The sequence below is a fragment of the Hypanus sabinus genome, chromosome 16 (assembly GCF_030144855.1).
Source record: "Hypanus sabinus isolate sHypSab1 chromosome 16, sHypSab1.hap1, whole genome shotgun sequence".
In the NCBI taxonomy this organism is placed as follows: domain Eukaryota; kingdom Metazoa; phylum Chordata; class Chondrichthyes; order Myliobatiformes; family Dasyatidae; genus Hypanus; species Hypanus sabinus.
The window spans coordinates 74,074,337-74,098,449 of NC_082721.1; the positions used below are offsets into that span (position 1 = coordinate 74,074,337).

A 24,113-nucleotide genomic window follows, 5' to 3' on the forward strand; every position below is an offset into this window, starting at 1 on the left:
ATTCAACACTGCTAGGACCTGAATTGGAGTTTCGGAAGACGCTGTAAATCCTTTACCTTGCGCAGTATGTACTGAAATTTGAGAGGATTCAAACGACGTTGACGAAAATAAGTCAAGATTGAATGACTTGTCATATGTAGAATACCCAATGTATAGAGAAGAAAAAATCAAATCTTGCGTATATTTTGCGAAACCTTTGCCCCCTGGCACTAGAGGGATGAAGTTTCATTTAGCTGTATAGAAATATTCAGCTGAAAGGCAATACATTTGAAGTTATACCTGAAGAACGCCTCCGCCTGTCCTTTCCCAATTTTTGAATTCAGAATATAACATCGTAAAGAGCCTGACTCGCAGACTGATTCAATATCTGATTGAGATATGCTCAACACATGGTTCAACTTATAAATCAATTTCCCGTACAATGATAAAGATTATCATATTTCTTTAAGTCATTGCAGACTGAAAAAGTGAAGATCTTTGTGTCAACTCAAACCCCATGTTCTGATGTGTTGCCTTTTCAGCTATAAAAAACTCCGAGCAGACTCTAATCTCCGTCCCCAAAATTCAGGACGAAATATCGCAGATGAATAAGTGTAAGTTTAATAATTATTGTTTTTATTATGCCGTATATCAATGCATAAAGCTGTATATATATAATTGGGGGCAGTTAGTTTTGAGGAAGTTGAAAGGCTACCGAAGTAGAAAAACCGATTAGGTGAATGGGCAATGAAATGGCAGATGGAATATAGTGCCGAGAAGTTTTGCCGTCATGCAATTCGGCAGAAGAAATTAACGTCTTCATTGGTTTCTAAATGGAAAGAAAATACTAAAATTCTCCGTGTGGCAAAGGGACTTGAGAGTCCTTATGCGTGGTTCCCTAAAGATTCATATGCATTTCAAGTCTGTGGTGAAGAATGCAACTACAAACTTAGCATTCGTTTCACGCGGAATGGCATATTAAAGCAAGCATGCATTTTCAGATGCTATTAAACACAGCTGGGACCTGAATTGGAGTTTTGAAAGAAGTTGTAGGCCCATTATCTTCGGCAGTATGTAGTGCAATTCGAGAGGGTTCAAAGGACGTTGACTACAATAGGTCAGGTTTGCATAACTTGTCATATGTATAACACCCAACTCAGAGTACAAAAAAAATCAAATCTTGCTTACATTTTGCAAACTTTTGCCCGCTGGAACTAAAGGAAATAATTTTCATTGATCTGTATACTTCTGCGTGTCTGAAGTGCAATAAATTTGATCTTGAAATTGAAGAATGACACTGCCTGTCCTTTCTCAAATTCTGAATTCTGAATATAACATCGAAATGAGCCCCACTGCCTCATTCTCTGACGGATTCCATATCTCACTGCGATGTGCGTAATACGTGGTTCAACTTTTATATTATGTTCCATCACACTGATGAATATTATCACAGATATTTAAGATTGTAGTCTTAAGAAAGGATGATCCACGTGTGAACTAAAACCCCATGATCATGTGTGTTGTCCTTTCAGCTATAAAAGACTCCGAGCAGATGCTGAGCTCCATCTCCAAAATTCAGGAGGCGATTTCGCAGCTGAATAAGAGTAAGTGTAAGAATTATCATTTTTATTATGTCATTTTTAATGCATGAAACTATATATATGCTGATTTGGTGCAGAGCTGCGTCAATTGCTGAAGATACTTCAGGTGTTTGGGCTCATGAAGTGTGATAAGTTACTATTGCTGGAGAGAAGGTTCTTTGGAATTTCTTGAAGAAATAATGAGCAGGATAAACAAAGGAAAATTGGTTGATGTAGTGTTCTTGGATTCTCAGGAGCCCATTGACATGGTATATTAGGCATGCTTCTAGCAAGGTTATAGCCGTGGGGGATTGTAAGGAGAGAGAAGGTGGATATAAAGCGAGCCATTTTGGTCAGCTGTACGTGACTAGTGATGTTCCATAGAGTTGGGAGCGATTCATTTCTCGTTATATGATTATTTTAATGAATTAGAAAATGGAATGCTTGGCTTTATTGCAAATGTTGCAGATGAAATTAACATAAACAGATTAGGAGAATGTGCAATGAAATGACAGATTGATTATAGTGCCGTTAGGATTCTCGTCATGCACTTTGGTAGAAGAAGTGAACGCCTTGACTGTTTTCTAAATGGAAAAAAAAAATCCGAGTTCTAAAGGGATTTGCGTGTCCATGCTTACGGTACCCTAGAGGTAAATATGCATTTCAAGTCTGTGGCGGGTTAGGCAAATGTAATGTTAGCATTCATTTGAAGAGGTTTAAGATTTAAAAGCAAAGATGCAATGTTGAGATTATATTCAACATTGCTAGGACCTGAATTGGAGTTTCGGAAGAAGTTGTAAATCCTTTAACTTCAGCAGTATGTACTGAAATTTGAGAAGATTCAAACGACGTTGACGAAAGTAAATTCAGATTGAATGACTTGTCATCTGTAGAATACCCAATGAACAGAGGAGAAGAAAAAATCAAATCTTGCGTATATTTTCAAAACGTTTGCCTCTTGGCACTAGCGGGAGGAAGTTTCATTTAGCTGTACAGAAGTGCTCAGCTGAAAGGCCATAAATTTTAAGTTAAACTTGAAGAACGCCTCCGCCTGTCCTTTCCCAATTTTTGAATTCAGAATATAACATCGTAATGGGTCTGACTGTTTCACTCGCTGACGGATTCAATATCTGACTGAGATATGCTTAACACATGGTTCAACTTTTAAATCAATTTCCATTACATTGATAAAGGTTATCATAGTTCTTTAAGTCATTGCAGACTGATAAAATGAAGATCTGTGTGTCAACTCAAACCCCATGATCTGATTGGTTGCCCTTTCAGCTATGAAAAACTCAGACCAGACCCTTATCTCCATTCCCAAAATTCAGGCCGCGATTTCGCAGATGAATAAGAGTAAGTTTAATAATTATCATTATTATTATGCCGTATTTCAATGCATAAATCTATATAAATATGTTGATTTAGTGGAGAGCGGTGTCGATTACTGAAGATATTTCAGGCGTTTGGGGTCATGAAATGTGAAATGTAACCAATGTTCCATAGATTTGGGAACGATTCAGAGGACGTTAAATGTTATATGTTAATGATATGTACAATGGAATTCATGGTTTTTTGCCAAGTTTGCAGAGGACATGAAGGTAAGTGGGGGCAATTAGTTTTGAGGAAGTTGAAAGGCTACCAAAGTACAAAAACCGATTAGGTGAATTGGCAATGAAATGGCAGATGGAATATAGTGCCGAAAAATTTTGCCGTCATGCACTTCGGCAGAAGAAATTAACGTCATAACTGGTTTCTAAATGGAAAGAAAATACTAAAATTCTCCGCGTGGTAAAGGAACTTGAGAGTCCTTATGCATGGTTCCCTAAAAGTTCATATGCATTTTAAGTCTCTGGTGAAGAATGCAAATACAAGCTTATCATTCGTTTCAAGAGGAATGGAATATTCAAGCAAGCATGCATTTTCAGATTCTATAAAAACACTGCTGGGACCTGAATTGGAGCTTTGAAAGAAGTTGTAGGCCCATTATCTTCAGCATTATGTACAGCAATTCGAGAGGGTTCAAGGGACGTTGACGAAAATAAGTCAGGTTTGCATAACTTGTCATATGCAGAACACCCAATTCAGTGTAGAAAAAAATAAAACTTGCCAACAGTTTTCAAACTTTTGCCCCCTGGCACTAGCGGAAATAAATTTCATTGATCAGTATACATCTGCATGTCTGAAGTGCAATAAATTTGATCTTGAAATTGAAGAATGACTCTGCCTGTCCTTCCTGAAATTCTGAATTCTGAATATATCATCATAATGAGGCTCACTGTCTCATTCGCTGATAGATTCAAAATCCGATGAGATGTGCATAACACATGGTTCAACTTTTATACTATGTTCCATTACACTGATGAATATTTTCAGTTATTTAAGTCATTGTAGTCTGAAGAAAGGATGATGAACGTGTGAGATAAAATCCCATGATCAAGTGTGTTGCCCTTTCAGCTATAAAAATCTCCAAGCAGACTCTGAGCTCCATACCCAAAATTCTGGACGAGATTTGGCAGCTGAACAAGTGTAAGTGTAAGAATTATCATTTTTATTATGTCATTTTTAATGCATGAAACTATATATACGCTGATTTGGTGCAGAGAGGGTTCGATCGCTGAAGATACATCAGGTATTAGGGCTCATGAAGTGTGAAAAATTACCTTTGCTAGAGAGAAGGTTCTTGGGAATTGCTTGAAGAAATAAAGAGCAGGATAAACCAAGGAAAATTGGTTGATCTAGTGTTCTTGAATTCTCAGAAGTTCGTTGACATGCTATATTAGGAATGATTCTAGCACGGTTATAGCCGTGAGGGATTATAAGGAAAGAAATGGTGAGTATAAAGCGAGCCATGTTTCGCCGGCTATCCGTGACTAGTGATGTTCCATAGAGTTGGGAGCGACTCATTTCACGTTATATGTTATATTTTAATGATTTAGAAAATGGAATACATGACTTTATTGCAAATGTTGAAGATGAAATGAAGATAAGTGAAGGGACAGTTGGTTTTCAGGAAGGTAAATGGCCAACAAAGTACAGAAACTGATTAGGAGAATGGGCAATGAAATGACAGATGGAATATAGTGCCGATAAGTTTCTCGTCATGCAATTTGGTAGAAGAAATGAACGCCTTGACTGTTTTCTACATGGAAAAAAAATCCCAAAAATTCCGAGTTGCAAAGTTACTTGGAAATCCTGGTGTCGGGTTCCCTAAAGGTAAGTATGCATGTCAAGTCTGTGGTGAGGAAGGCAAATGTAATGTTAGCATTCATTTGAAGAGGAGTAGGATTTAGAAGCAAACATGCAATGTTTAGATTATATACAACACTGCTAGGACCGGAATTAGAGTTTCGGAAGAAGTTGTAAATCCTTTACCTTCCGCATGTATGTACTGAAATTTGAGAGGATTCAAACGACGTTGACGAAAATAAGTCAAGATTGAATGACTTGTCATATGTAGAATACCCAATGTATAGAGGAGAAGAAAATATCAAATATTGCGTATATTTTGTAAAACTTTTGCCCCCTAGCGTTAGAGGGATGAAGTTTCATTTAGCTGTATCGAAATGCTCAGCTGAAAGGCAATAAATTTGAAGTTAAACCTGAAGAATGCCTCCGCCTGTCCGTTCCCAATTTTTGATTTCAGAATATAACATTGTAAAGAGCCTGGCTTGCTGACGGATTCAACATCTGACTGAAATATGCTTAACATATGGTTCAACTTTTAAATCAATTTCCATTACACTGATAAAGGTTATCATAGTTCTTTAAGTCATTGCAGACTGAACAAATGATGATCTATTTATCAACTCAAACCCCTTGATCTGATGTGTTGCCCTTTCAGCAATGAAAAACTCAGAACAGACCCTGATCTCCGTCCCCAAAATTCAAGACGAGATTTCGCAGCTGACTAAGAGTAAGTTTAAACATTATCGCATTTATTATGCCATATTTCAGTGCATAAAGCTATATTGTTGATTTGGTGGAGAGCGGTGTCGATTACTGAAGATACTTCACATGTTCGGGGTCATGAAATGTGAAATGTTAACAATGTTCCATAGATTTGGGAACGATTCAGATGACGTTATATGTTATATGTTAATGATTTGGACAATGGAATTCATGGCTTTCTTGCAAAGTTTGCAGAGGACATGAAGGTAAATGGGGGCAGTTAGTTTTGAGGAAGTTGAAAGGCTACCGAAGTACAAAAACCGATTAGGTGAATGGGCAGTGAAATGGCAGATGGAATATAATGCCGGGAAGTTTTGCCGTCATGCGATTCGGCAGAAGAAATTAACGTCTTGACTGGTTTCTAAATGAAAAGAAAATACTAAAATTCTCCGTGTGGTAAAGGGACTTGGGAGTCCTTATACGTGGTTCCCTAAAGATTCATATGCATTTTAAGTCTGTGGTGAAGAATGCAAATACAAACTTAGCATTCGTTTCAAGAGGAATGGCATATTAAAGCAAGCATGTATTTTCAGATTCTATAAAAAACACTGCTGGGACCTGAATTGGAGTTTTGAAAGAAGTTGTGTGTCCATTATCTTTGGCAGTATGTAGTGCAATTCGAGAGGGTTCAAAGGACGTTGACTAAAATAGGTCAGGTTTGCATAACTTGTCATATGTAGTACACCCAATTCAGAGTAGAAAAAAATCAAATCTTGCCTACAGTTTGCAAACATTTGCCCTCTGGCGCTAACGGAAATAGATTTCATTGAACTATATACATCTGCATGTCTGAAGTACAATAAATTTGATCTTGAAATTGAAGAATGCCTCTGCCTGTCCTTTCTCAAATTCTGAATTCTGAATATAATATCGTAATGAGTCTCACTGTCTCATTCGATGACGGATTCCATATCTGACTGTGATGTGCGTAACACGTGGTTCAACTTTTATATTATGTTCCATTACACTGATGAATATTATCACAGATGTTTAAGTCATTGTAGTCTTAAGAAAGGATGATCTACGTGTGAACTAAAACCCCATGATTATGTGTGTTGCCCTTTCAGCTATAAAAAACTCCGAGCAGATTCTGAGCTCCATCCCCAAAATTCAGGAGGAGATTTCGCAGCTGAATAAGAGTAAGTGTAAGAAGTCATTTTTCTGTCATTTTTCTGTCATTTTTCTGTCATTTTTAATGAATGAAACTATATATACGCTGATTTGGTGCAGAGCGGCGTCGATTGCTGAAGATACTTCTGGTGTTTGGGCTCATGAAGTGTGAAAAGTTACTATTGCTGGAGAGAAGGTTCTTTGAAATTGGTTGAAGAAATAATAAGCAGGATAAACAAAGGAGATTTGGTTGATGTTGTGTAAATGGACTCTTAGAAGGCATTTGACATGGTATATCAGGAAAGATTCTAGCCCAGATGAAGCAGAGGCTGATTGTAAGGAGGCAACAGGCGGGAATAAAGTGAGCCATTTTTGGTCAGCTATCAGTGACTAGTGGTGTTCCATAGAGTTGGGTCCGATTCACTTTACGTTATATGTTAATGATTTGCACAATGGAAACCATGGTTTTGTTGTAAAGTTTGGCGATGAACTGAAGATAACTGGAGGGGCAGTTAGTTTTGCGAAAGTTGAAAGGCTACCAAAGTACATAAAAAGATTAGGAGAATGGACAATTAAATAGCAGATCTGTGTCGTATTATTATGTCGTATTTTAATACATAAAACTATATATGTTTTGATTTGGGGCACAGAGGCGTCGATTGCTGAACTTGCTTCGCCTCCTCCTATGTATATTCCAACAGCAGTATCCAAACCAATCCTGCTCATTTTTTTGACATCCAGACACTTTTTCATATTTACCTTCACAGTAGCTACATCATGTGACAGATACACTGAGTTGAAGATTAAGAGAGATAGAGCTGAAAATCATAAATGAAAGCAGAAATTGTTAGAAAATGAAGTAGAGACTTGACAATCATTTTTGGTGGAATCAGAAAAAAAATCTTGATGTAGACCATTCATCAGCCCTGCAAAATACAGATTGGCACACTCTATTTCTTTGTAGGTTTCAGAGAAACAGTCGGATTGACGTTGACGTTCAAATATTGTCTGCAATGGATTAAATTCTGCCATGGCTAGGGCTATACAAAGACGTTATTAATTCGTTTGCCCATATGTTAATCTATTGGTTATTTGCAGTATGGGGGTAGTCGGAATGTGGGCATAGAATAATAAATGCTGAGAAATGCAGAGATCAAGGATATTTTCAAAGAGCAACAGGTCCTAAATACATTTATTATGGTACGTACAGAAAATAATTGTCCAAAAATAAAACAAAGCAAATAACAATTATAATTGAATTGCACGAAAATGAGTGCACAACCTGAAGTCAGTCATCACTGTAGTGTAGACAATCCAAGAACATGCTACTTACGTGCCATAGCCTCAGTTCAGTATACAAACGAGTAACTCTGGAGAGCAGCGAGCTGCATTCCGGCAGTTCCCTCTCCTCCTGCCCCGACCCCGAATGACACATCAAACTTTTCAATCTGTTCAGGAGCTCATATCGGCCAAGGAGCGTGGTTTTCCTCGGTCTCAGATCCGGTATTTGACGCTTCGTTAGGACCTCGTGCCCAGGTCCTTTCATCTCGACTAGACCTGTACCTGACTTTTCTAACTGGCCCGAAACTTCAATTGGTCAGACATCGGCTAATTCCTCGCTCTCAGTTCTTGCCTCTTCGGATCGCCTCTAATTCTGCTATAGAAATGGCCATACATTGCTTCGTTGCCCGCTCCGGCGTCGGTGCTCTGCCGCCTTGATTCGGCCCGTGTGCACCACATTTTTTTCAGTTCAGGCCGCAAAAATACCAGATCGTACAAGTTGTTCAAAGGCACAAATAGTAAATGTAAGTTTCAGTCTTTTGAATTCAGTGATTGTTTTGGACTGTGTGTTTCATAACACACAGAGTAGTTTGGCTTGCTGCCACCATGTCATCCTTGTACTTCACCAGCGCCACCTAAACCCGGAAGACAATTCAGGCAGCCTGCAAAATGGTGACAGAAAGACTGAGTTAAATTCACAGCTGGAGGATGTGCCGATAATTAAGATAAATAGAAAGCACTTTTGCTGCCAGCATTTGTAAATTACGCAATTTAACTTGAAAGGTTACATATTCCCATACAGAGTACGTTCCTGTTATCTTGTTATCATTTTTTAATATTTCTGATCTTTCGGGAGGTGCGAAACAGGTCAGTCAGAGAGGGTGGAGCACACCGAATCTCTCTAGCCTCCTTTTAATGTCATACATCTGCAGCAAATTGCTTCTAAGTTTCTTCAGCCTATCCGAACTCCAGAAGTACTATTTCCCAGTCCTTGCAAATGTTTGTGAACCTCTGCTGCAGACATTATTGTTCTACAGGGTATGAAAGAAATGTACTGAGCAGAAGTAGATACAAAGTCTAAACAATGTTTTAACTGGAATCGTGTTCAATTCTAGTAGAATCTCCAACTTCCACATGTTTTGCCTTGCTGACTACGTTCTGTAATTTTTAAGGAATGGCAGAGGCAAAGCACTACAATATTGCCTTTTTAAGGCATGTCCTTCTTTCAATTTCAGCGTCACTGGCGGAAAAGCAGCACTATTAGCAGTGCGCAGAGAATGACAGCTTGAAGAATCACTGAGTTGCGTCAATAAAAAGTAGTTATAGTACAAGAAAAGAGCAATCAGTTCATCATATCAAGAATATCTGTGCTGTCTTCGCTGTTAAAGTAGTTGCACATAATCCTGGTGTGATGTACAGTTTTGGAAAATAATTAAACATACATTTGGCATGATGTGTAAGACGGGAAAATAGTTACGAATGGAAACAAGGGGAAGCGCACCTCATTTCTCCAGCAGGGTAAATCCTCGGGGCTCAGAAACAAAATCTGAAGCTGTTAGAAAACAGATTTCAATGATTGCATCTCAGGCTTCCATTTCTCCTTTGAGTTGTTTACATTGGCTCAACATTTTCTCTCCATCGGCGGAGATTCCACGTCTTTATTTTCAAACGGCAGAAACGATCATTCACTGTTTCTGTATAAATGGACACCACATGCTAGGTAAGAGCCAAGGATCTTTTCTAAATGGAGAAGAACTAGAGGAAACCTTTGGACAGAGCGTTTCTTGAATCAACCTCGAGGTATATTAATGCCTTAAGAAAGAGCCTCTCAACAATTTGAGGGATCTTGACGATGGTGAGGACAATTGAGTGATGTTGATGTTGTGGAGTATGTTGATATTCAGGCAGAAGAGGTGTTGGAGTTGCTAAAATACATTAGGACGGTTAAGTCCCCGGGGCCTCACTGAATGTTCCCCAGGCTGCTCCAGGAGGCGAGGGAAGCGATTGCGGAGCCTCTGGCTAGGATCTTTACGTCCTCGTTATCTACGGGTATGGTACTGGAGGATTGGAGGGAGGCGAATGCTGTCCCCTTGTTCAAAAAAGTTAGTAGGGATAGTCCGGGTAATTACAGACCAGTGAGCCTTACGTCTGTGATGGGAAAGCCCTCTGAAAATATTCTTAGAGGTGGAATCTATGGGCATTTATAGAATCATGGTCTGGTCAGGGACAGTCTGCATGGATTTGTGAAGAGCAGATCGTGTCTAACACGCCTGATAGAGTTCTTTGAGGCGATGACCAGGCATATAGATGAGGGTAGTGTTGTAGATGTTATCTACATAGATTTTAGTAAGGCTTTTGATAAAGTTCCATATGGTAGAGTTATTCAGAAAGTCAGAAGGGATAGGATCCAGGAAAATTTAGCGAGGTGGATTCAGAATTGACTTGCCCGCAGAAAGCAGGTGGTCGTAGTGGAGTGAGTACATTCGGATTACAGAGTTGTGACAAGTGGTGTCCCACGAGGTTCGGATCTGAGACCTCTACTTTCCGTTCCGTGATTTTTATTAACGACCTGGATGTGGGGGTGGAAGGATGGGTTGGCAATTTTGCAGATGACACAAAGGCTGGTGTCGTTGTGGATAGTGTAGAGGATTGTCTAACATTGATGGGAGACATTGATAGGATGCAGAAGTGGGCTGAGAAGTGGCAGATGGAGTTCAAACCTGAGAAGTGTGACGGGGTACACTTTGGAAAGACAAAGTCCAAGACAGTGTACAAAGTAAATAGCAGGATACTTGGAAGTGTGGAGGAGCAGAGGGATCTGGGAGTACATGTGCACAGATCCCTGGAAAGATGCCTCGCAGGTAGAAAGGGTAGTTAAGAAAGCTCATGGAGTGTTAGCCTTCATAAATCGAGGGATAGAATTTAAGAGTCGTGTGGTAATGATGCAGTTCTATAAGACTGTGTTCAGTCCAGGTCGACTCACAATGGGAAGGACTTGGAAGGATTGGAAAGGGTACAGAGGAGATTTACCAGGAAGCGGTCTCGTTTAGAGAGTGTGCATTATGACCAGAAATGAAGGGAGCTAGGACTTTACTCTCTGGAGAGAAGGATGATGAGTGGATACATGATAGAGGTATACAGGATATTATGAGGAATCGATGGAGCGGACAGCCGGCGCCCCTTCCCCAGGGCACCACTGCTCAATACAAGAAGACATATCTTTATGGTAAGGGGTGGAATGTTAAAGGGGGATATTAGAGGGAGGTTTTTGACTCACAGAGTTGTTGGTGCATGGAATGCACTGTCTGAGTCAGTGGTGGAGGTAGATACACTAGCGACATATAAGAGACTACTAGACAGGTATATGGAGGAATTTAATTTGGAGGGTTATATGCGAGGTAAAGTTTAAGGGACGGCACAGCATTATGGGCCGAAAGGCCTGTACCTTGCTGTATTGTTCTTTGTCCTATTAGCCACATAAACGGGTAGTTTAAGTTATCCCAGCGGCATTAAGTCACACAACCATCGAATACTGTATCGCTATACAGAATGCGGCACAGAAACATCCTATCAATGACGATCAAAAAATTTCCAACATATCAAACTTAAATTTACAACATTATGTCACTTCACTAGAAACACGTGCCGGAGGGCTGTTTTAATAGGTTGAATGTTTATGGCTGTTTCATCAGCTTTGAAAGTATATTCAACACCACACTATAGTATGCACAAGAACCCTGAGTCCTCAAATTGCCCAAATTGCTTAAAATATATTTATCTTAACTGTTTTTCGCTCTATTCCATTACAGCTGGTATGGCAGACGCTCAATATTTTTCTCAAGTGCCCGTCACAGTTTTTATACAGTACTCCCCGTGAAAATATCTTGTTACTCTTCCTTTTATTGCAAAAAGCAGCCTTTCTGACCTTCAAAGATGCAATCTCCATATCCGAACGAACAATCGCCTCCAGAATCAGCGGACCATCCGTTTCAATTACTATCATATTATGTATAAGGCAGTGAACAATATATTGTATGCAACCAGGAATTGTCGAACTCGTGCAATGTGTTTCCCCTATAAGATGCTTGTTGTTACAAATGTACTACTGCCTAATAATGATGAAGAAATATTTTGGATAGCAGACCATTTCCATCTATGACTAAATGATTATGTGACTATATGATTATGAACATTTATTTTTCATTTCAGATGCAGCAACGTCAATTGCTGCTGTGAAGAATGAGTTTTCTCAGTGGAAGAGTAATGGTGAGTGTAAGACTACAATTTGATAATTTATATAATGTATTTGTTCTCCTGAGTCCCGTCGTCAGTTCGGGCTCAAAACTATTTCTAGGCTGGAGGACACTTTCTCCACCTGTGGATAACGGAAGAAACGAGAGAAAATTGGAAAGTGTCAGTGTTGCTATAATGGTTAATCTATCATTTCCCACATCACTGAACCCCATCCACCAATCCTATCGAAATAACTGCTACCTTGCCTCAGCCGTACTCAGGACGTTACTTGAAATCGTTCTGTGACAATGTTGCCTGCAGTTGGCTCTCAGTCATATCCCATGTGTGAATCTGCTGCGAGTCACCAACGTTGTGTCGCGTATTATCCAACATCAAATTTGCCTCACCCGTATATCTTCCATTTTGCGTATGTCAGTTTCACCCTATCCTCCCGCCAACCCACCAGGGAGAGGGTTCCTCGTCTCTTGACCTACTACCCCAATTCCCTCCGTGTCCAGCACATAATACTCTGTAACTACCGAATCTCCTACGGGATCCCACCACCAAACATATTCTTCCCTGGCATCCCCCAGCCCACTGTCCATTCTCCACAGGTATAGCCCCTACGCAGCTCCCTTGTTCACTTGTCTCTCTCCACTCATTCCCCTCCTGGAACTCATGCTTCCAAGCGGCGAAAGTGCCACACCTGCTGCTACCCCTTTTTCCATACTATTCCAGTCTGGGCTGCAAACAGCCCTGCCAGGTGGCGTGACACTTCAGCTGTGAATCTGTTGCAGTCATCTGCTCGATCAGCTGCTCCCGCTGCAGACTCCTGTACATTGGTATAGCCTGACATAGTTAGAGAGACTACTTTGCCAAACACCTTTGCTCAGTCAAACGAAAAAGTCGAATCTCCCTGCAGCCACTGATTTTAAATCTCCTTCCGATTCCCGTTCAGACATGTCAGTCCATGGCCTCCTCTACTTTCAGTTTGCGGCCACACTCAGGTTGTAGGAACAACACCGTATATTCTTTTTGGGTAGCCTCCAATCTGATGGCATGAACGTTAATTTCTCAAGCACCTGGCAATTGCACACCCATCCTCTTCATTATTCCCCATTCTTGTTTCATTCTGTTCTCCTTTTTCTTACCTCTCCATCACCCCCTTTCGGTGCTCCTCCTTCTTTTGCTTCTTTTATGGACTGTTTCTTCTATGCCACTCTCTGGTGAGATTCCTCCTCATCTTGTCCTTTATCTCTTTCAATAATCAACTTCCAAGCGTTTAAATACCCCTCCCAATCCCTTGGTTTCACTCATCACCTGCCATCTTGTACACCTTTTTTCTCTGTCTGCACATTCTTCTGTGACTTCACGACGTTTAATAAAGTCTTGATGATGAGTCTCGGTCCAAAACGTCCTCCGTTTATTTATTTCCACGGATACTGCCTAACCAGCCCTGTTCCTCCAGCATGTTGTGAATGTGCCAGGGAAACTGGTATCTGGAGCAATATTGGTTTATGTCTTCACATTCATTGAAAATGAAAGAGTGTAATGCGCCTGACTGTCTTTCTCGCTGATCGATTCAATACCTGACATAGCTGCGCGCAATGTAGTTTTAGGTTTTGTTTTATTTTATTATCAATGATAGTGATGACCATTGTCATCGTTGCTTGAGACTTAGACTTGGGCTGGATGGGAACGAAAACAATAGAATCTGACATGTTGCTCTCATTCAGTTGCAGTGAACTTCAGGAAGACAGACAGCTCCATCACCAAACTTCAGAACGATATTTTGCAGCGGAATGACAGTAAGTTAATAATTATCAGCTAAACATATATGTCCAAATTTTAAGCTTGAAGCTATACGAATGTTGATCCAATGCAGAGCGGCGTTATTTGCTAAAATTGCTTCAGCTACTCTACCGAGACCTCAAACATCATACTCTAACACTCTTCTGCTCCAATGTTTCTGTTGCTTTGCATTTCTCTTCTCTTCCGACGCCCATTCTCCATCCATCCTGATCCGACACTTTCCCATAACCAGCAGCTGCAAAGTCCAATTCGAAAAAAATCACCTGGGCTACAAACTCCTTTGCGAAAACAACTCCACTGAATCAATCTCTATGGCAACTGTATTGGGATTCTGATACGACAGCGCCCTAGTCGAATACCACCCGATATTCAAGACTGGCACATGTCATGAAATTTGCTTTTTTAGGGTAGTATATATTGCAATACATAGTAATAAAATTATTAATTGCACTGATATATATATATATGTGTGTGTGTGTGTGTGTGTGTGTGTGTGTGTGTGTGTGTGTGTGTATAAATTAAATTGTAGCGCAGAAGAGGAGAGTTGACGTTGCAGTGTTCGTGTGTTTAATGTCTGTTCAGAAATATGATGGCCGAAGGCACAAAACTCTTCCTAAAACATTGAGTGTGTGTCGCCCGGCTCCTGCTCCTCCTCCTTGACTGCATCAAGGCGCAGGGGATGTGTTGTGGTGATTTGGGTTCTTAATGATGGATGCCGCCTTTCTGAGGCATCATCCATTCAGTGATGTCGTCCTTACACTCGGCAACCAAGTATCCCCTGAAATACGTCGATCCATGTATAAGAATCAGAATCAGAATCTGGTTTTATATTAAAACAACAAATTATGAAAAAAATATATTTATAACAATAAATTAAATAACTAGTGCGAAAATCTTGGGGGATTTGCTCAGGAAGTGTTCGTAGGTTCATTGTCTATTCAGAAATATAATGGCGGAGGGGAAGAAGCTTTTCCTAAAACGTTGAGTGTGTGTCTTCAGGCTACTGTTCCTCTTCATTGATGGTCACAATGAGAAGTGGGCAAGTTCTGAGTGATTGTGGTCCTTAATGTTGGATGCCTCTTTTTTGAGGCTTCATCCATTCAGTGATTTCCTAATTACGCTCCTCATTCAAGTGTCCCTGAAATATGTCCGTTCAAGGCAGCACACTGCCTTAGAAATTAACAGTACTTAAATTGCTTCACAGATCTGCTACGATGTCCTTCAGGATGGACACGGTTCTCGACAAGCTGTTATCTTTTTTCCTCGAATACAAAAACCTGGGTAGAGGCCCAGAGATACTGTGCATCGGCAGATGCCCATCTTGTTGTCATTAACAATGCCAAAGAACAGGTAGGAGTTTTTCTTTTTGAACGGTCAAGCTGACCAGCATCTTCAGATTGCTCCTTACTTAACGATGGCGTTAAGTCACAAAAGCAGAGAGAAGCCATAAATAAGTAAGTGAAAGGCGGTTGCTTGTCTCTGTCTGGATATATCTTTGTTACAGATCACTGACAGCTCTTTTACATTTATTTATACATTCTTATTTAAACATGTTGCTATTCATTTATATATTATTAGCTCTGAAAATTGAGTTCACTGTGTTACGAACTGCAACGTTTTAGAAATGAACCAACAGCAGCAGATAACACATGGAGTCTGGGTTTTATGTTAAAACCACTATCTTTATCAGAATCTTCTTATAATATGTGCAATCCAAGCTGAAACGTAGCGGAAAGGTAAGTACGAAGAATCCCACAGGTTCCACACTGGTAAAACGAGACAACGGTTGCCGTAGGTCTTGTCCGATGTGTCGTTCCAAATCCACAAACAAATATTACCGAAAGTGACCTGTCACAGGGATGCTGTCTTCTAGTGATTACCACACAACATACCCAGGCAAGGATTAACATGAGTGGGCCCGCAGGATATCCCAGGATCCTCTTCTGTGGATTATACAAAGTGACATCACCCCTACTGGACCAAACCTGCCCCGGCAGATTCAATAATTCTCCTCCTCTCTCCCTCTCCCTCCCTCTCCTTCTACCCCCTCCCTCTCCATCTCCCCCTCTCCCTCTCTCCCTCTCCCCCCTTCCCCCCAAAAGGAAAGTTTTGATCTACAAGAGCTAAATTTTATCTGCAAACGAGACTATGTGAAACAATACATCTATGGTAATCATATAACATATTGAAGCGTAGACAAATACACTGCCAGCTTAACATCTGGAAAGACAATCAGCAGTTATATTGTTCTTGCCTTTAATGTGAGTAATCATAAGATAATATTCTTGAAAAACCAGACTCCAGTTTAAAAACCATCGGGTTTTGTCCTTTACGTTAGTCAAAAACACCAACGGATTATGATCTGTATAAACCACAAGTGGTTTCTGAGCTGGGCAAACATACAGGTCAAAATGCTGCAAAGCCAGAATAAGTGACAACACCGCTTTTTCTATGGTGGAATAGTTTCGTTGGTGCTCATTCAATTTCCTTGAAATGTAAGCCACAGGATGTTCAACATCCTTTTCTGATAATCGAGCTCCTGCAGCTTCATCAGTGACATCGACAGCTATAGAAAATGGCTTTGCAATGCCCTGCGTACATGTTGGTGATATAAAATGGCTTCCACTTGATCAAATGCCTCATGACTATATCTGTCCGAACAAATTTGTCACCCTTTTTCAGGAAGTTAGTCAAAGTTGTTACAGAACTTACGATTATATTCGACCATTCCAATAAACCTTCTAAGAGCCTTTTTACCTGTTGGAATGGGAAATTCAGAAATAGCCTGATCTTTTGGCTGAATAGGAGCTACCTCATCTTGACCTACCACAAAACTAAGATAGGTCACAGTGGAATGGCAAAATTCACTCTTAGCTAAGTTAAAAGTAAGGTTGATCTTAGAAAGCCTGTCAAACAGCCTTCCTTCCGCAGACACATGGGCTTCCCACATGTCAATTCCTGTGACTAAATCATCAATATAGTCATCTGTGTGTTCTCACCTTCGAATTACAGAATTAATCATTCCCTGGAACGTTACTGGACCATTTTTCACCCCAAATGGCAAAACATTGTTTTCAGAAAACCCAGAAGGTTTCACAAATGCAGAAATTCCTCTACCCACCCCGCGTCAAAGGAACACACCAATATCCTTTCAACAGATCGATCTCTGTAAGAAATTTAGCTTTTCTATTCTTCGCTATGCGATCATCCGCCCTGGGGATGAGATAAGCACCTGTTTTTGTTACAGCGTTCACCTTTCTATAGTCAGGGCAAAACATAATATTACAATCTGATTTTAGTATCATAACACAAGATGAGACCCAATCTGACGTTGAAGGCTTAATAATACAATTTCCGAACTTTCTTGTTCAGCCAGTTTATATTTTTCTAAGTTCATGCGAAATCGGTGTTGTTTGATGGGCTTAGTATTCCCAACATCAACGTCATGTAATGCGATTGTAGTTCACTTTGACAAACCGGGAAATAAGTCTTTATATTTCAAATTTAATTTCTTCCTTTGTTGTCGTTGCTGTGGCTGCCAATGGAAAAGCTTTTTATCAATGCTTTCTCGAAGAGTCGATATGTTAGTCTTACCTGGACTGATTTGTTTTGACAACATCACTTACAGATGTTAACTGCTCGTCAAAATATGACTTCAACATATTTATATGTACCATCTGTATTGACGTTCGTCGATCGAATGTTTTGACAACATAATTTACATCATTAATTTCAGAGACTGTTTCATACAGTCCATTGAACTTCGCTTCGAAAGGGTTTGTCAACTTTGCAAATCACTTTTCTGCCACTTGTAAAGTCCTTTCACGAGCCTGTTTATAAAACCAACGTTTCAGTTTGTCTTGAGAAACTTTTACGTTTTGTCTGGCTAGGCTACAGGCTTTGTGTAATCTATCCTTGAATTTCAAAGCATAATCCAACATACAGATGTGCATATCCTCATTAATCCACTGTTCCTTTAACAGGGTCAAATGTCCCCGAACCTTCTGACCAAATGTAAGTTCAAATGGACTAAAGCCCAGCGAATCCTCTACCGATTCTCTTACTGTGAATAAAAATAAATGAACTCCTTCATCCCAATCCTTCTCATTTACAACACAGTATGTCCGAATTGTTTTGAGGGGAGAATAAAATGTTCCTGAAGCTCCTTCTGATTCTGGATGACAGGCAGATTACATAATTTGTTCAGCTCCCAGTTCATAAACTACTTGATGAAATCATCCAGATGTAAAATTACTTTCTTGGTCAGATTAGATATCCTGAGGCAAACCAAATAAAGTGAACAACTTTATAAGAGCCTTTGACACAGTTTTAGCCTTAATATTTCTGAGAGATATTGTTTCCGGAAACCTAGATGCAGTACACAGAATTGTTAGCAACTACTGATGGCCAACATTAGTCTTTGGCAATGGGCCAACAAAATCCATAATAAAAGAATTCACCAAATGCCGGTATAGGCTGCAGTTCAATTGCTGGTGTGACTTGTTTAGATTTACCCACGATTTGATAAGTGTGACAAGTTCGACAAAAGGTCACAACATCGTTCCTCACACTAGGCCAGAAAAATTGTTTCAAACTCTTGTTTACAGTTTTATTCACACCTAGGTGCCCACCTAAGGGCATACTATGCACTACATTTAAAATCCTGTTTTTATGAACTTTAAGAACTATAACCTGGGGACAATAGGCCAGTCGTTACTTGCAGGTATAGCAGGTGGTCTCCACTTCCTCATTAACACTCCATCCTTGAGATAATACCTTACTGGCAGTTTCTTGATCTCATCATCCGAGAAACCGTTTTCATTAAAGCTTCAGTCTCAGGTTCTCTGTTCAGTTTTGCTATAAACTCCTTCCTGGACAGAGACAAATCTTTCTCACCAGACTTAATAACTGAATCCTAATGAAACAATTAAGGTAGAAAGTCCTTCACAAGTTATCACAACCTGAGTCCCGATTTTGGCTATCAGGGGTAGCAGAATCATGCTTCACAGAACGATCTGCATTGACTGACTTCTTAGTCCTCTTTTGAGTTACAGCGCAGGAGGGGTAAATGTTAGATTCTATCTGTGGGTCTTTAGTGGTTGGCTTATTTGTCAGCTGCACTGCAGGAACAACTTTACCATCTGCTAGGTCATTCTCTAACAGCAATGTAACATCTTCCACCGGGAAATTGGAGCATAGTCCTATCTTAACAGGTTCCGAAACCAATCCTGACTCTAAAGTTACCTTGTGCAGTGGCATAGAATCAATGCCTCTTCCGATGTCTTCAATAAGATTTACCTTAGCAGTGTCAGACTCATCAGCAAACTTTAGAACACTATCTAATATAAGTGACTGAGGAGCCGCAGTATCTCGAAGAAATCTCACAGGTACCGGGGTTGTCCCTTCATTCACTGACGCAAACAATCTGACATAAAATGATCGAAGCCCATCCTAACTCAGTTTAACTCCGTCAGACCTCTGAGTCCTTAACCGAGCCTCATCAGAATGTGCAGAACCCGGTGGTTTTATACTGGTTAACCAACACTGAATACAAGCATTTGGGACTGTCTCCTTTTACTCCTCCTCCTCCTCGTTCTTCTTCGAACAATGAGCCATAACTTGACCAGCGTTCTTACACTAGTAGCAAGTAAGGCCAGAATAATTCCATTCATTTGATTCCCTTCATCCTTATTTTTGTCACTAGTCTCAGATTTACTCTCTACTTTACCCTGACTATAAATGCTGCACTTTTGGATGTTTTTACTCGCAGCAAACTTCACCTTGTGGGTGAAAGCAAACTCATCTGCTAATTTATAAGATTACTGCAAATTGGGAGAATCATTTTCATCTAAATATGCCTTAATGTCATTAGGGACGCACATCTTAAATTCTTCAATTAAGAACCAAATCTTTCAAGCTGTTAAAAACATGATTCACATTTTTAGATGTTCATCAGCGGTCAAAACACTCAAAATTCTCATAAGCAAATTCCACTTAAGCCTGGATCACAGATTTCCTCAAATTTCTAAACCTTTGCCTGTAAGCTTCTGGAACCAATTCATAGGCTAAAGTACAGTAAATTTCACTGGCTCATAATTAACTGCAACTCCAATTGATAAGCCAGAGTAAGCTTGTTGAGCCATACCTTGTTACGTACACCGTAACTGGTTGTCTTACCAGCAAAGATAGAAGTGTCCGTTGGAGTCTGGTGATACTATTTTCAACAGTGTTTATTGGTAAAAATATACAAAACAGTATCAATGCAAATATACAGATAATATACGTTAGCAATACTAAACCTAAAAATGTGGGTATAACAGTAATCAATAATAAATCAGCTCTATCGTTGTCTAGGCGATAATGAATTGTCACATGGAAATAGAAAGTTCAGTACAGTTCATGCAGGCTGAGGTAGTTGCTGGTCGATGTGTTCTAATTGTTGGAGAGAGAGAGAGAGAGAGAGAGAGAGAGAGAGAGAGAGATGAGAGAAAGAAAGTGCGCAAACAGTAACATCTCTGGTCATTCAAGTGTGACCCCTCCGTCCTTTAGCTAGACCGCTCTTCCGTGGTGGACTCGTCAGCCAGGCAAGGGTGGACACACACACAAGCCCCCACCGGTCTCTCTATAAACACTGTGAGTTACAATTTACCGACCTTTCGTTCGCTCTCCGATGTCCCACACTGTCTGGTGGGTTTCGGCTGCTCACTAGCGTTTCTCCTGGTGCGTCTGAGGGGTGTCACCCCAGAACTCAATTTTATCCCCACTCACGAGGTGTCAGGTGTCATTCAGGTTTGAATGACTTAACCCATCAAAACAGCCCACTCTGGCTGTCCCGTGAGGGATTTCAATGAATAGAATAGTACCAAGTAAACAATCCTTCTCCAAAGGGCAATATCAGTAAATCTCCTCTTTTGCCAGTAGGAAACTTTCCACCTTGTGTACCTCTTAGCTGTCTCTGTCTCATTCTCTTTCATGAGCTGTTATCAATAACAAACTCCCTGGCAGATTTCAGTTTGCCTCTGTTACTTCCTTGTTAGCTGCATCGAAATAGTAGTGATTTGCGATTCGCCATAAAGTGTGTGTGTGGGGGGGGGGGGGGATGTGCCACTCTGCACCCTTCTGCCCATCAGAGTTGTTCATCCTTCGTAACACCCCCATCCTTCTAGGAATTTTCACCAAAGGGTAAAATTAACTAATACAGAGTCTTACAGAATTACAGAATCTAACAAAATACAGAAGAGTTTTTTTTAACTACAGAGCAATACAGATATACATTCAACTTAGCATCTAGATAAGCAGTCAGCGAGCACATTATCATTTCCTTTAATATGCTGTATCTTAATATAATATTTTGCAGCATCAGACTCCAACTTAATGACCTCCTGTTTTTATTTTTCATGTTAGCCAGGAATACCAACGGGTTGTGATCTGTATAAACAATTAAGGGTTTTTGCGCTGGACAAATGTACACTTCAAAATGTTGTATTGCCAAAACAAGTGCCAACAATTCCTTTTCCACGGTAGAGTAACTCCTCCGGTGCACATTGAACTTCCGAAAGAAATATGCTACCGGGTATTCCACTCCATTCCCTGCATTCTGCAATAGGACTGCTCCTGCAGCCTCATCATTTGCATCAGTCGCCAGGGAGAACGGTTCAAACAAATCAGGTGCCCTTAACACAGGGTGATGGCACAACATGGTTTTTAACATTTCAAAAGCATTCTGACCAGAATTGCTCCATGCAATTTTTTCCTCCTTCCGTAGGAATTTTGTAAGTGGGAGAGCAATATCCGCAAATTTTTTACAGAATTTTCGATAGTATCGCAACATGCCCAAAAACCTTCCCAGTGCCCTTTTATTGGTGGGTACAGGAACCTCAGAAATAGCCTGTACTTTTGCTTGCACAGTGGCCAACTGCCCCTTTTCTTCCACATACCCCAAGTACGTGATTTTGGTATGACCAAATTCACTCTTTTCAATGTTCACTGTAAGTTGGGCTGCAGACATTCTTTTAAACAGGTTTTCTACAGCCTCAATCTGCTCCTCCCAGGCGTCACTCCAAACTACCACATCGTCAAGATAAGCCTTGGTGTTAGTTAACACTTTTATCACTGTGTCGATCATCCTCTGGAATGTCCGTGGTGCATTTTTCATTCCGAACTGCAAAACATTGTACTCGTAAAACCCGGATGGGGTGACAAAGGCTGAAACTTCTCGAGCCCTGTCCGTTAAAAGAACGTACCAGTATCCCTTTAATAAGTCAATTTCAGTGATGTCACTTGCCTTCCCCATTTTATCAATGCAATCGTCCACTCTAGGAAGAGGGTAAGCATTTGTCTGCCTGACAGCATGCACCTTTCTGTAATCGGTATAGAATCTTATGGTACCGTGCAGTTTTGGGACGACAACGCTGGAGATGTCCACGCAGAAGTGGATTCGCGGATTATACCAGCAGCTAGCATATGCTCAATCTCTTTTCCTATTAGCCGGCTGTTTTCCGAACTCATCGGATAAGGGGATTATTTAATAGGCTGTGTCGAGGTAACAATCACATCATGCTCTTTTCCTCTACACCTCCTTGGAACACCTGGACATAAATCTGTATGCCGTTTAATGAGCTGTGTTACCTACTCCCTCGGTTCAGGCTCTAGGAGTTTGACTATCAGCAAGGCTTGCTAAAATAAGAGTTCTCTAACCTGTTGGGTACTATACTTCTCTTTTCAAACTGCTCTGGTTCCTCCTCAACATTCATTTCTGCCTCATTAGTTTCCATGACTGCACCAACCACCGCGGGGGTCGTTTCAAGATAACCTTTCATCATGTTCACGTGAACCAACTGGTTCGCCTTTCGTCTTATCAGGTGTTTCAATCATATAATTCAGAGAGTCTATTTTCTTAAACACTTTATACGATCCTTAAAACCTTGCCTGTAGGGGGTGGGTAACTACAGGAAATAGGACCATTTAGCTATGTGAAGAGAAAGAAGATAGTTAAGAACAATGTTGGCCCCTTGAAGAAAGAATTGGGAGAAATTGTTATGGGAAACGTGGAAATGACAACATAATTTAATGCGTACTTTAGATCTGTCTTCACCAGGGAGGACACAAGCAATCTCCCAGATGTATGGATGGGCCATGGTGATAAGATATCAGAGGAATTGAGACAGATTGACATTAGGAAAGAAACTGTGATGAGTAGACTGGTAGGACTGAAGGCTAATAAATTCCCGGGTCCAGATGGTCTGCATCCGAGGGTTTTAAAAGAGGTGGCTCAGGAAATTGCGGATGCATTGGTAATCATTTTCCAATGTTCCTTAGATTCAGGATCAGTTCCTGAAGATTGGAGAGTGGCTAATGTTATCCAACTTTTCAAGAAGGGAGGAAAGGAGAAAACGGAGAACTATCGCCCTGTTAGCCTAACGTCAGTCGTGGGGAAGATGCTTGAGTCCATTATTAAGGACGAAATAGTGGCACATCTAGATGGCAGAAATAGGATTAGGCCGAGCCAGCATGGATTTACCAAGGGCAAATCATGCTTGCCTAATCTGTTGGAGTTTTTTGAGGGTGTAACAAGGATGTTAGACGAGGGTAAGCCAGCGGATGTTGTATACCTATATTCTCAGAAGGCATTCGATAAGATGCCACATAGGAGATTGGTGAGTAAAATCAGAGCTCATGGCATTGGGGGCAGAGTTTCAACATGGTTAGAAAACTGGTTGGCAGATAGAAAGCAAAGGTTAGCAGTGAATGGGTGTTTCTCGGACTGGCTGGAGGTGACTAGTGGGGTACCACAGGGCTCTGTATTGGGACCACAGCTCTTTACAATTTATGTCAATGATTTAGACGAGGGCATTGAAAACTATATCAGCAAGTTTGCTGACGATACTAAACTGGGTGGCAGTATGACATGCGAAGAGGACGTTAGGAGAATACAGGGAGACTTGGATAGGCTGGGGGAGTGGGCAGATACTTGCAGATGTCATTCAATGTGAATAAATGTGAAGTTATCCACTTTGGAAGCAGGAACAAAAGGGCAGAGTATTGTCTGAACGATGTAGAGTTAGGTAAGGGAGAAATGTAAAGAACCTAGGAGTCCTAGTTCACCAGTCAATGAAGGTGAATGAGCTAGTGCAACAGGCAGTGAAGAGGGCAAATGGAATGTTGGTC

The 24,113-nt window shown here is 40.5% G+C and overlaps 1 protein-coding gene across 1 annotated transcript in view; it reads left to right on the forward strand.

The window, feature by feature from the left end:
- Positions 1-24,113, forward strand: part of LOC132405919 (C-type lectin domain family 10 member A-like) — a 55,555-nt gene that overhangs the window by 7,897 nt on the left and 23,545 nt on the right. The window contains exons 5-13 of the mRNA XM_059990899.1: positions 522-593; positions 1,512-1,583; positions 2,844-2,915; positions 4,017-4,088; positions 5,404-5,475; positions 6,578-6,649; positions 12,111-12,167; positions 13,871-13,942; positions 15,151-15,296. Coding sequence (XP_059846882.1) covers positions 522-593; positions 1,512-1,583; positions 2,844-2,915; positions 4,017-4,088; positions 5,404-5,475; positions 6,578-6,649; positions 12,111-12,167; positions 13,871-13,942; positions 15,151-15,296 — 707 coding nt within the window. The remainder of the gene's footprint in view (positions 1-521; positions 594-1,511; positions 1,584-2,843; positions 2,916-4,016; positions 4,089-5,403; positions 5,476-6,577; positions 6,650-12,110; positions 12,168-13,870; positions 13,943-15,150; positions 15,297-24,113) is intronic.